Source organism: Pteropus vampyrus, unplaced genomic scaffold, assembly GCF_000151845.1.
Source record: "Pteropus vampyrus isolate Shadow unplaced genomic scaffold, Pvam_2.0 Scaffold16, whole genome shotgun sequence".
Classification (NCBI taxonomy): Eukaryota; Metazoa; Chordata; class Mammalia; order Chiroptera; family Pteropodidae; genus Pteropus; species Pteropus vampyrus.
Window position 1 is genome coordinate 3,680,472 of NW_011888797.1, and position 11,624 is coordinate 3,692,095.

Genomic DNA, 11,624 nt, shown 5'->3' on the forward strand with positions numbered 1-11,624 from the left:
CTATACCTCTATTTTTCTGTCAAACGGAGATAATATGGTACTTACTTTAGACGGTTATAAGGATTAACTGAGTTAATATGTGACAAATGTTTAAAAACAGAGCCCAGTACATATAAATTCTATAAGTATTAGTGCTTTATTTCATGCTATTTTATATTTACATCCATATATAACATGGCATAATAATATATTACTACAATATCTGTAGTTCTAATCTCGGATGGCCATACGTAAATCTGTGTGGCAGGTAGGGGTGATCAGGTAGGGTAAGACGAAATGTTTCTTTTTTCCCTCTCTTTAAACCGTTGAATGCCTTTGCGGCTTTGATGAGCTGTGATTGGCAGTCCCTTCACAGTTCAGTTTTCCTTCTCCATCCTGAATGTAGTAACCGTCTCTTATTTTGTCATTGCCTCTCAAGCCATCAATCCATGCTTACAAAACATCTGCCACCCTCATGCTCGTTGCACATACCTGGGACCAAATCGGCACAGTTGCACATGCCAAGAAGGCTACCACGGGGATGGCCGCGTGTGCTTACCAGTCGACCCCTGCCAAACTAACTTTGGAAACTGCCCTACGAAGTCTACAGTGTGCATATATGATGGGCCTGGACAGGTGAGCGAATGGTGCACGGAACTGATGAGAACAGAAGTAGGACAACCCACTGAAGGCAAAACGTGCCAGTCCTTTGTGCCCTCCATTCTCCCTGTCAGTGTTCGGTTTGGGCTTCCTCTCCAGACAGACCTGCATGTGCTCAGTGCAGATTTTAACATGTCCCCTCCCCCGTCCATCCTCTACACATTTTCCAAGCTGGCCAGTCAAAACTTAACTGTCCTACATTCTCTTCTGTCCCAGCCCTATATGTTGATTGACAAAATATATACACAACTCAAATTAGATGAACAAATTAACTGTTTACCAAGAGTGAGTGTGTAATTGACATTCAGCAGCAATCCTCTAGTCTCTATCATTTCTCTTCAAGATAACGGAGCAGTCTGAGGACCAAAAATTCTCTGTCCTAAGGGATGAACACTGACAAAATGTCAGGCAGCATTGACAGATGGTAGGGATCGTTTCTGGGGTGAGAACCTGACCTTCTAAATCACATCACAACCTCAACTGGTAAAAGTTAGCCTGGTTAGGGAGCTATTGCTGAGGAGTTTAGTTGAAAGAGCCTTTTCCCTAATATAGCATTCATCTGTCACATATTTACTGAGTGCCTACTGCACCCATAACTGCACGTCAGTGAAGGGAACCCCTCCGTACAGAAGGCCATCGGCTGCCTGGGTGAGAGGAGAGGTTTGAAGTTCCTGACGCACAGTCATGGGTTCCCAACAGTCTAAACAGCACCCCCTGGGAATGCTTCCAGTGGTCCCTGCAGAGAATCCACCCAATCTTATCTCCGAGGAAAAAGAATATATCACATGACATTTCTGCTATCAAGTTCTGAGACAGGTGTGCAAGAAATTCAAAGGGCTGAACTCTCATCCCCGAAGTGAGGTCCCTCATAGGCAGAGTCATGTTATATTCTGAACCAAGGTCCCAGCACCTTGGGAGTGAGGTTAAAAATAGTCTTTGTCTCTTAAAAAAATGTGTCCCAAGGCAGATTTTCATGTCTTAGAAACCCTCCATTGCTCAAACAAAAACAGCACATTCATTATTTCCATTATTCTAAAGCAGGGTTCCTTAGCCTCAGCATTAATAATATTTGGACCAGATAATTCTTTGTTGGGGTGGGGGGAGCTATCCTGAGCATCGTAGGATGTTTAGCAGCATCCCTGGCCTCTAGTGGCACTGCCTCCCTGTCCCATTGTTAAAAATGTCTCCAGGTATTGCCCAATGTCCCAGTTGAAAACCACTATTCTAAAGCAACATCTGAACCTCAATCTCTACTCACCTATAGACGATCTAAAACTAGGAATTATGGTGCCAGCAAGGCCCAGGGCTAGCAAACAAGGAAACTGAGAAGATCACCTATCAACAAGGTCCATGAGTTTCCCAGCAGATGAGCTGGACAGACAAGGTTTCCAATTCCAGATCCTTTGACAGAGTTCTAGTTTAAGCTCCCACTTGGGACATACCCCAAGTTAGTCTTCATGGCAGAATAAAGATATGAATTTAAGAAGACTATAAGCTTGATTTTTAATCTTTTAAAATTACAGTGGACATTCAATATTATATTGGTTTCAGGTATACAGTATAGTGGTTAGACATTTATATAACTTATGATGTGATTCCCCACAACAAGTCTAGAACCCACCTGACTCCATATATAGTTATTACAATATTATTGACTGTCTGTATTCTCTAAGCTGCACTTTACATCCCCCAAAATCCTGCCCAGATCCATGTAAGTAAGTTTAGAAATGGGTCCTTTCCCAGTTGAGCCTGCAGAGGAGCCCCCCTACCCTGGTCGGCTACTCTGTTGCAGCCTCATGAGAGATCTCGAGGCAAAGGATCTTCAAACTAAGCTGTGCCCAGATTCTTGACCACAGAAACTATGAGATAATAAATGAGTGTTGTGAGCAAAAAAAAGAAGAAGAAAAAGAAGAATATCAGCTTAAGTGTCTAACTAGAACCCTATTGTTTTTCTCTCCCTGTCCACTGCAGTCTCACTGTGAGTGTAAGAAACATTACCACAACTTTGAACCTGGAGTGGGGTGCAGTGTGACCGATATCTGCGCATCTCATAACCCCTGTCATAGGAATGCAAACTGCACCACCATCGCACCGGGCCAAACCAAGTAAGTCTTTACAGTTTTACCACCATCTTTCTAAGTGGCCAGTTGATGCTGTAACTTCTTGAAGGGCTGGAAATGTGTCTTATTCAGCCCTGCATCTACGCCCAACACCACATAGCACAATGCAAGGAACGTAGTAGGCACTCAATAAATCTTCATTTAATGAACGAATCGTTCAAAAATGGTTTCCTTTGCGGTGACCATTAGAACAATCTGAAGTACTGACCTGGCCCGCTAACATGGTATTAAGTGGTCAGAGCCTGGGAGAAGGAAACCACTCTCACTGGGAAAACAAATGTCTGTTGCAATTGCAAGGGTTTGACCTCTAAGGTATATATGCCTGTTTCCTCCTCTATGAAATATTGCTTGTCAGTGGTGCAAAACAAGACGAGAGAAAGTGAATAAACACTAGTGGTGTTTCCTGGACTCCAGGTTTCTAAAGAAAGGGTTTGCTGTGAGTAAAAATATTTGTGTGACAATTCCTGAGGCAGAGGCAGCTTGCATGGTGGGGAGGAGATGGTACTTAGAGTTTAAAGACCTGGGTTTGAGTCTCTGCACTGGTATCTATCAGCCCCGTGACCTTGAGAAAAATGACACCATCTCTCTGGCCTCAGTTTCTCCGTGTATTAAATGAGCACAACGATGTCTACTTCTTAAAGTTGTTGTGAAGATTATGTCAGAGAACATTCTGGAAACTGCTATACAGCTTATTATGTTGTTACTAGCGGGTAAACTGAGGCTAGAACGGAAGTCTTTTGACTCCCAGACCAAGGCTTCTATCTCAATGCCACTTTCAGTTCTCATCGTCATCAGACTCCCATTGAGAGCTCAAAACCATAAAAGACATCGAAGCGTGTAATTATAAAATAGTTTCTGTGGTTCCAGAGCTCCCTTCTCTCTCCTTTGGAATTCATTCCTTTTATAGCTGGGTCTTGAATATGTGGATTTGCCAAGATCAGTCTTACAATCATCACATTCTATCTGAGCGCATCAGTAAATTGTTACTCACCGTGGGTGGAGTGGAAGGAGCTTGGGTGTCAGAACCCAGCTCTGTCACTTACCTTAACCTCTCTCAAATGGTGTTGCCTCTGTCATGAAAGGGGGAGAACCAGGCTGTGAGGGGGATGACGTGGGACTACAATCATCAATCTCTGAGCAGCGCGTGGCACTGGAAGTCACTCCCTACGTGTGAGGCACACACAAACATGTCGCGGCCATGAAAAGGGCACATATGCACCCAACACGCATGCCGTAAAGGCACATCCCCTCCTGAAATACAGATTCGGGTAATAGTGACAACCGAACAAGCCTGCTTGCACTCTTTCTACCGTCCTCTGAGAGAGCTTGAGTAGAATACTCCAAACACTTTCTTTTCCTTCGTGTTTGAGAAGATAAAATTGAAAAATGAAACTGGAACATCGGAATAATATAAGTTGCATTAAAACTTGTGTTTAGAATGTCAATGGAACAGTGCATTTTAGGGGTGTGTGTGTAACTCACAAACCTCCTTGATCCTCCCACTGCCCTCCCCGCCAAAAACTGACTATCTTCAGCTGAAAAGAGGCCTAGGTAAAGGTTGGCTAAGTTACATTGATAAAATACGGGGCCGTCAATAATTTAGTTTAGGAAATTTAGTTCACCCAGGATAAGCAATTATAAAACAAAGGCTTATTTTGTTTATGCCGCCTCGATATGGCAATCAGTTTATGTAGCGTCTTCAGAATCATACTGTGTTAGCCACAGAAGACTACTCAATGAACAATAATGGGTTCAAATGTGGACCCCACCATTCACCACCAGGGTGACCTTGGACAAGTCATAGTATTTTTAGAACCACAGTTCCCTCCCCTGACCAGTCAAGCTAGACACCAAGAGTATCTCCCCGGGAAGAGCTACCACTTTCAACTATAAGCTCCATTTTGATTATCACTGAGGAGAACAAATAGCTTCATTTTTACTTTTACTCGGGAGAGGCGGCACGTCAGAGCCACAGAGGAAAAAGTCCTTCCTCTCTTATTTGATTCAGTTCAACTGAAAAGACTAGATGTGACTGAGAATTTTTGGTCCTCATTCCAACTGTACAAATGTGCAGTGAACAACATTGAAATCTAAAGACTCTTGGAACACTAGTGACGCTGATGACATTCAGTGTTTGTATAAGACTTGTACAGGCTGGGATTTCTTGATGTGAACACCAAGAATCTTGTCCATGACAACATGATGCAGAGGCAAGAGTATGGGCTTTTTCAGACTGACTTAGGTTTAAATCCCAGCTCGGCTACTCCGAGATGTGCTTCCAGCAAAACGGCCTTTAGACCTGAGTGACAGACGGTCCTTCCAGGGACACCACATTTTAGAGAGCCCAGCTGGCCCTCTGCTGGCCACACCAGGGCAAGGAGTCTGAAGGACCCAGGGGACATGCTCTCCCAGAGAATAACCTTATTATTCTCTGCCCAAAGCACGTCCAGGACATGCACAGGCTTTTCCTGGGACCATTCCCCCAAAGTATGGGCAAAGGTGGCAGTTTGCTGAGGCTGCGGATGAGCCAACATTATCTCCATCACTCTCATGAACACATCCTTGACTCTAGTTCTGCTACTACCTCTTATTCTTCAAATACACCACAGTATCCTCCCTGCTTAGTCACCCTTCCCTCCTACCAGCTCTGAGTCAAGCTAACACACCAATTCTTCAGCGTTCAGCTCTAGTATCTCTACCTCCAAGATGCCATTCCTGTGCCCTCATCCACTCAGACGCAACACCCTCTGGGCTCCCAAGGCACCCATCTATTACAGGTATCACCCTGAACTGTGATGAGTATGTAATATGGTGGTGGTGAGCTCAAGCACTGTCACTTACAGGTTGTGTGATCTCGAGTGAGATACTTAACCCTCTGAAATGAGGCTAATAACAGAACCCCCATAGGAATGTTGTATTAAATAAGATATCATAGTAAGGCCTCTAGAAGTATAACTGGCATAGGAACTATCCATAGATGTTAGCTATTATTAACATTACTGATCTCAATCCTCAGCTAGAATGTAAAGTCCTTGGGGGGGGTCCATGTCATATTCATCTTATTGCAACAACTCCTGTCCCCCAGTGAAACAACGTAAGTTTGGAGGAACAAATGAATCAATGAAGGAATGAAATGAATAAGTGAAGGAATGAAGGAAGCAACAGTACTAAGAGTTTTGAGATGCCCTATAATTAAATAAAACTAAATCTCATCCAGCATTAAACATAATTAATCTCATCCCATAAAGTATAAAATGCAAATGGCTTATGGGTGTTTTTAAAGCCTTAACAGGAGATCTTTACACCTAATAAAGAACCAGTTTATAAAAGAGGCAATGCTGAGAATTAGTGCAACTGAGACCATTTAAGTTGGAAAATTATCTCATCAAGTCTCAGACTTTGGACCAAGATTTTAAATAAAAATAAAAAATATTTATGTCTCAGACATTCCATTCAACACTGAGGCCATTAAAATACAATTCTCCTGCCATCCTTATGGAAAAACAAGTCAAGTCCGTCACACAAAACATTGGCCTCATAACAACTTAGGGAAGTTTTAAAGAGAAACATATTTAGTGGTTTGTCAGAGTTACTTGTCTTGCTATTAACAGTTGTCTTCGAATGAAACTTATGTAACTCAGGGCAGGATTAATTTTCAGTGATGACTGTGTATCATTTTCAGGAGTTACCAGTCCCCCTCTTCGCCTTCTTAAATTAACCATCCCGTGTCACAGTGCTCACAGAGAAGGCTGCTGTTTAAGTAGAAAACCGTTGTTCGGTTGTATTATTCAGTTGTAGACTCTTGCTTCATGGTTAGATTATTCGGTTGTAGACTCTTGCTTCATGATTAGATTTACCCTACTGGTTTCTTAGAGCAAGGCTTCTCCATCCCAGCACGGCTGACGTTTGGGGCCAGATAATTCTTGGTCGTAGGTGCTGCCCCGTGCACTGTAGGATGTTTGGCAGCATCCCTGACCTCTGCCCACCGGATGCCACTAGGAACTTCACTCTAGTCGTGACAACCAAAAATGCTTCCAGACATTACCAAATGTCCCCTTTTTTTTGGGGGGGGGGGGGATGGGCAAAATTACCCCTGGTTGAGAACTACTGCTTTATGAAAACCCTGAAGACTCAATCAGTAAATTTATCTGGCTGGGAAACTCATATGTATCCTTCTAGAATTACCTTAAATTTCTTTCTCCTAGAATCTGTTCTATATTTCTCCAGGCATAATTGGTCACTTCCTCTTCCATGCCCCATGGCATCCTATTCAGTCTTCTCTCATGGCTCTTACTATGGAATTTAAGTCATCTGTTTATGGCTCTTACTATGGAATTTAAGTCATCTGTTTATGGACTTGTCCTGCTATATCCTGGCCCCTCCACATGACTGTGGTTCTTATTGCCACCATCTCCATCTTCACCGCCATTGTGGTCTTCATCATTGTCATCATCTGCCAAGTACTGAGATTTTTCTATGTGTCTGTCAGTATGCCGTCTATTTTTCATGCATTGTCTCTTTTACTGACAGCCCTAAAGGCATTATTAAACTTATTTCATAGATAAGGAAACTGGGGCTCAGGAGGTTAACTGGCCTTACCATGTTGCTATAAATTATTTGTTTTCAGGTTCATCTCTAGCACATCAGATGCTGCAAGGGCACAGTATCTGTTATTATCATCTTTACAGCCCTCTTAATTCAAGGTTCCTAGAATTAAGTAAGTACTTAGAAAATAATCCATTTGACTGTGAGGCAATGTCCCAGATGCTGAGATACAGTGAGGAATTGAGTAGAATCCAAGTTCTAGAAGAGCTTCCCACCTAGCAGAGGGAAAAACACCGCAAGAGGTAATTTTGATGGACAGGGCTGTGATGGAGGTATCACCAGGATACTCCTGGCAGGGGAGAGAGTCAGGAGGTCAGATAAGGCTGCCTAGAGCAGGTCGCACCTGAGCTATAAGGTTGGGAGAGCATTCCTGGAAGGGCACATGGCCTGAGAAGGTCATCATAGTCTAAAAAAAAGCAATTTGGTGTAGCTGGAATTTGCAGTGAATGGCAGGAAAGAGATAATCAGGATCCCCTTTCAGGGTTTTGCACGCCATGCTAAGCCCTTATACCTTGTCCTGTGGGTGAAAGGAGTCCCTGAGAGATTTAAGCACAGAGGTACCATATTTCCCTTCTGGAGAGACCACATAGGAGGTTGTGTGAAGGATCGATTTGAAGGGAGGAAAACAAAGGACAGAAAGACCAGTTAGGAAGTCATTGCAGCAATCCGAGCAAGGGGCGATAAGACTCTGAAACATTTGTTCGGCAAACTTGTTGAAAATATTTCTATTGGGCATGGGGCCACATTTATAAACACGACTGGATTGATGAGTTATCTCTGAGGTATCCCTGCATCTGTCTTCTCTGAAATGTTCTTCCCTATGTCATATTTGGTTCCCCACTTACCTCCAGGATCCTGATGAATGTCACCTTCCTAAGCACCTTACCGATTTCAAACAGCTGTCAGCTCATCTTTGCTGGGCAGTAATAGTGTGCTAGAGCCAGGACTTACTGATTTGCCAGAGGTGATTGTTAATTTTTCAGGGACTTTGCAAGTTGGTTGGCATCACGTTGGTAGTTCCAGACTGGCCGAGGTCAGAGAGTGAACCATGCAAATTAGAAAATGCTGAAAACTGGGGCTCCCCCACTCCCGGCTCCGGAGAGCTGATTGTGCAACATTTACCAGCACTCCACTGCTGGCATCTTTAACTGCATCTTTAACTCTCTTTTTCTTTTATGAAACTAAAGTATGGCATAAATTCTGTGGCTTTCGTTGCTTCTATATTTTAATTCGGTGATGACTTGTTGCACAACTATGAATTAAGTACCTACTATGGACTATGCCCTGTACTAGATCCTAGGATTACAACAGTTAATAAATCAACACAGCCCTTGCCCTTACTCTTTACTCAAATTAGATAGGGAAGCAGATATTAATCAAATAACCCCTCAGCTAGGATGCAACAGACACCAGTGACACAGAGAGGAGCTATGTAGTACCAGGAGGGCACAGAATAAGGGGGACCTGATCTACAGTGGGGAGTTGGGAAGGGGATGGACGATCAAGGAATATTTCTCTAAGGAAAGGACAGTTGAGCAGAGATCTCAGCTAGGGGGGAAGGGGAGGGGAAGAGTCTTCTTGGCAGATCAATAATTCTGAATCTTTACTTGCAGCTGGCTTCAGAAGCTTATTCTGACTCAGTGGCTCTGCATTGGGGCCCTAGAATCTGCATTTATATCACTCCAAGTGATTCTGGTGTCCATGATCTCTTGATCACACTTTGAAACACACTAAGGCAAGGAGTATACAAAAATATCTAGTGTTTATAGATGTGCATAATTTATTAAGTATCCATTTCTCGCGGGCCTACTCTATGTCAGCTACTGCAGTGGGAGTGCTCACCTGTGTTCGTGCCTCCCCTCTCCTGGCCTTGTCCCTGGCCTACCCCCTGGGTATCACTTTCCTCATCTTTTGCAGACAACGAATCAGATAAGAGAGACTTAGACTGTAGGATCTCACCAATCAATGGCTCTGAGACCCTGAGAATGTGTTTTCACCCTCTCTATAGATGCACATGCCAGAAAGGTTACGTGGGCGATGGCTCAATGTGTTATGGAAACATCATGGAGCGACTCAGAGAATTGAACACTAAACCCAGAGGAAAATGGCAAGGAAGGCTGACTTCTTTCATCTCGCTCCTGGGTACGTGGCTGTGGGTACAGATTTCCACACTAAGGGCGACCCTCTTTCAGGCAAGGGCATCTGCAAGATGCAATCATTCAGAAAATGGCAGGCGAGCGAGGCAAGGCTTATCTCTTGGGATCAGCCCTTCTCGGGAAGGGTCATGTAGGTGAGACAAAAAGCACAGGCAGCTGTTTCCAAGGAGACAAGCAGGAGTTAGTGCCAAGAGATCCGGCAATGCAATAATTAGGAGGCAGAGAGCTGAGGACAGGGTCCTGGGGTCGCCATAGATCAACAGGTCTACAACAGCATTGAGATGGAGCAGCTACTAATGTGAATATGAAGACCATCCTCTTTCCCTTGACCCTGAGCGCTCCATATGTGAAACAAGGTTGGCAGCTAATGCTTGGAATAGAGAGTGACTAAGCCCCTGAGACAGTGTCTGTGTTCCTCAGCAGAGGTGCTGTTTGAATTTGAGGAGTAGTCTTGTTGTGTGCGACCATCTCGCACATTACTGGATGTTTAACGCCGTTGGTCCCCAACCACTAATTGTCTGTAGTGACACATTCTCCGCCAGCCCTCCCAGGAAGGGTGATGGCCTAAAACATCTTCCTAAAGGTCATTATCCCACACTCCCTTAGAAATGACGTATTATAGCTGATAGCAGGATTAGATAAGACTTTCAGTAAAACATGACTTTGGTCAATCTACAGAAAATAAAACACAGACTCAACCAGTCAGCAGAAGCCTTAAGATATCAGTAGAATTTACCAGTCACCAAAAAAAAAATGATTTCCCAGAAAAAGCACAGATAAAGAGGTAAATGTCCTCCATGGGTCATTGCTGGACTCTCAACAGAAATCTTAACGGACATCCTGCATAAATGCCCTCCTCTTTCTGGAGGCAAGCATTACTGACATGCCTTGGGGCTTGGGGGCAACCTCACAGCCCTCCTCTAAGAACTCTGAGAATATCGTCAAATGAGAGCCACTGGAGTCACAGCTTATCCTTTGCAGACCTGACCCTCGAGCTTTTCCCAGGACTAAGTTTAGTCGACCTCTCACTTGCCCCATTTATGAGGTGCTGGTACACATCGCCTCCTGTGTGAGAGCACAGAGCTCATTCTTCTGGGCCAGGTTCCCCAAGGGCATGGAAGCAGAACCAGCCTCATAACTTGTAGGACGGCGTGCAAAATGAAAAGTCAAAGCCCTTTGATAAAAAATAATTAAGCATTTTAAGATGGCAACAGCAGGGCATTAAACCAAGCTTGGAGCTCTTCTGAGCTGGCCCTGGGTGGAACAAGGGCTGCGTCCTTGTTCACTGACATGGTGACAGCTCAGAGTCAGGCACCTACTGGGTGGGGCCATCTGAGGATTTTGTCACATGACCCTCACAGAACCTCTCACTCCTGGGGATCCGTGAGGCCCAAACTGTTTCTCCGATGTCCACTGAGTCAGTGCCCACCGATGGCTCTGTCATTATGAGGAACCCTTTGGGGGGGCTATGACATCATGGTGCCTTACGTTCTTAGACCACTTCCTAGTCTACAAAGGACCTGCACATGCCAATTAGAACAGTGAAGCTCTTGAGTCAAGGGCCTCAGTGGACCACAAGGGCGATGCCTGACTTTATTGCCTGATTTTATTCCTCATTTGTGTTTTCCTTCTTTGTGTATTTCAACTCCTAAGACAAAGCCTATGCCTGGCCGCTAAGTAATCTGGGACCGTTCACGGTGCTGTTGCCGACAGACAAAGGCCTGAAAGGACTCAATGTAAGTATTTAAAATAAACCTATGCAGAGGGGCTAATCATTGGGTAAATTTTTTTTAGTAAAATATAACATCCTGGCAGAACGTGCACAAATTGTAAGTACACAACTCAGTGAACTGTCAACAAAGTGAACATACTGTGCATCCAGCGAGACCATGACCAGCTCCCTTCTAGACCCCCTGGTGCCTCCTTCCAATCAGTACTCCCTCAGGTTTTACCATTCAGAGTTCTTAACATATAGGGATGTGATAGGTAAGATCTGCATCATGCAAAACTGCTTTCTTCCTACAGGAAGAAATAAACCTCGCACATTAGCTAGGTCATTTGTTTCTTTAAAATGATCATAAATAGCAACAGTGTTGGGAGAAAC

General features: G+C 44.0%; 1 protein-coding gene across 1 annotated transcript in view; it reads left to right on the forward strand.

The window, feature by feature from the left end:
* The window catches only part of STAB2 (stabilin 2), a 151,462-nt gene that overhangs the window by 26,485 nt on the left and 113,353 nt on the right, over nucleotides 1-11,624 (forward strand). Inside the window, 4 exon segments of the mRNA XM_023527450.1 lie at nucleotides 419-615; nucleotides 2,611-2,744; nucleotides 9,373-9,506; nucleotides 11,174-11,256. Of these exon segments, the coding sequence (XP_023383218.1) occupies nucleotides 419-615; nucleotides 2,611-2,744; nucleotides 9,373-9,506; nucleotides 11,174-11,256 (548 nt within the window).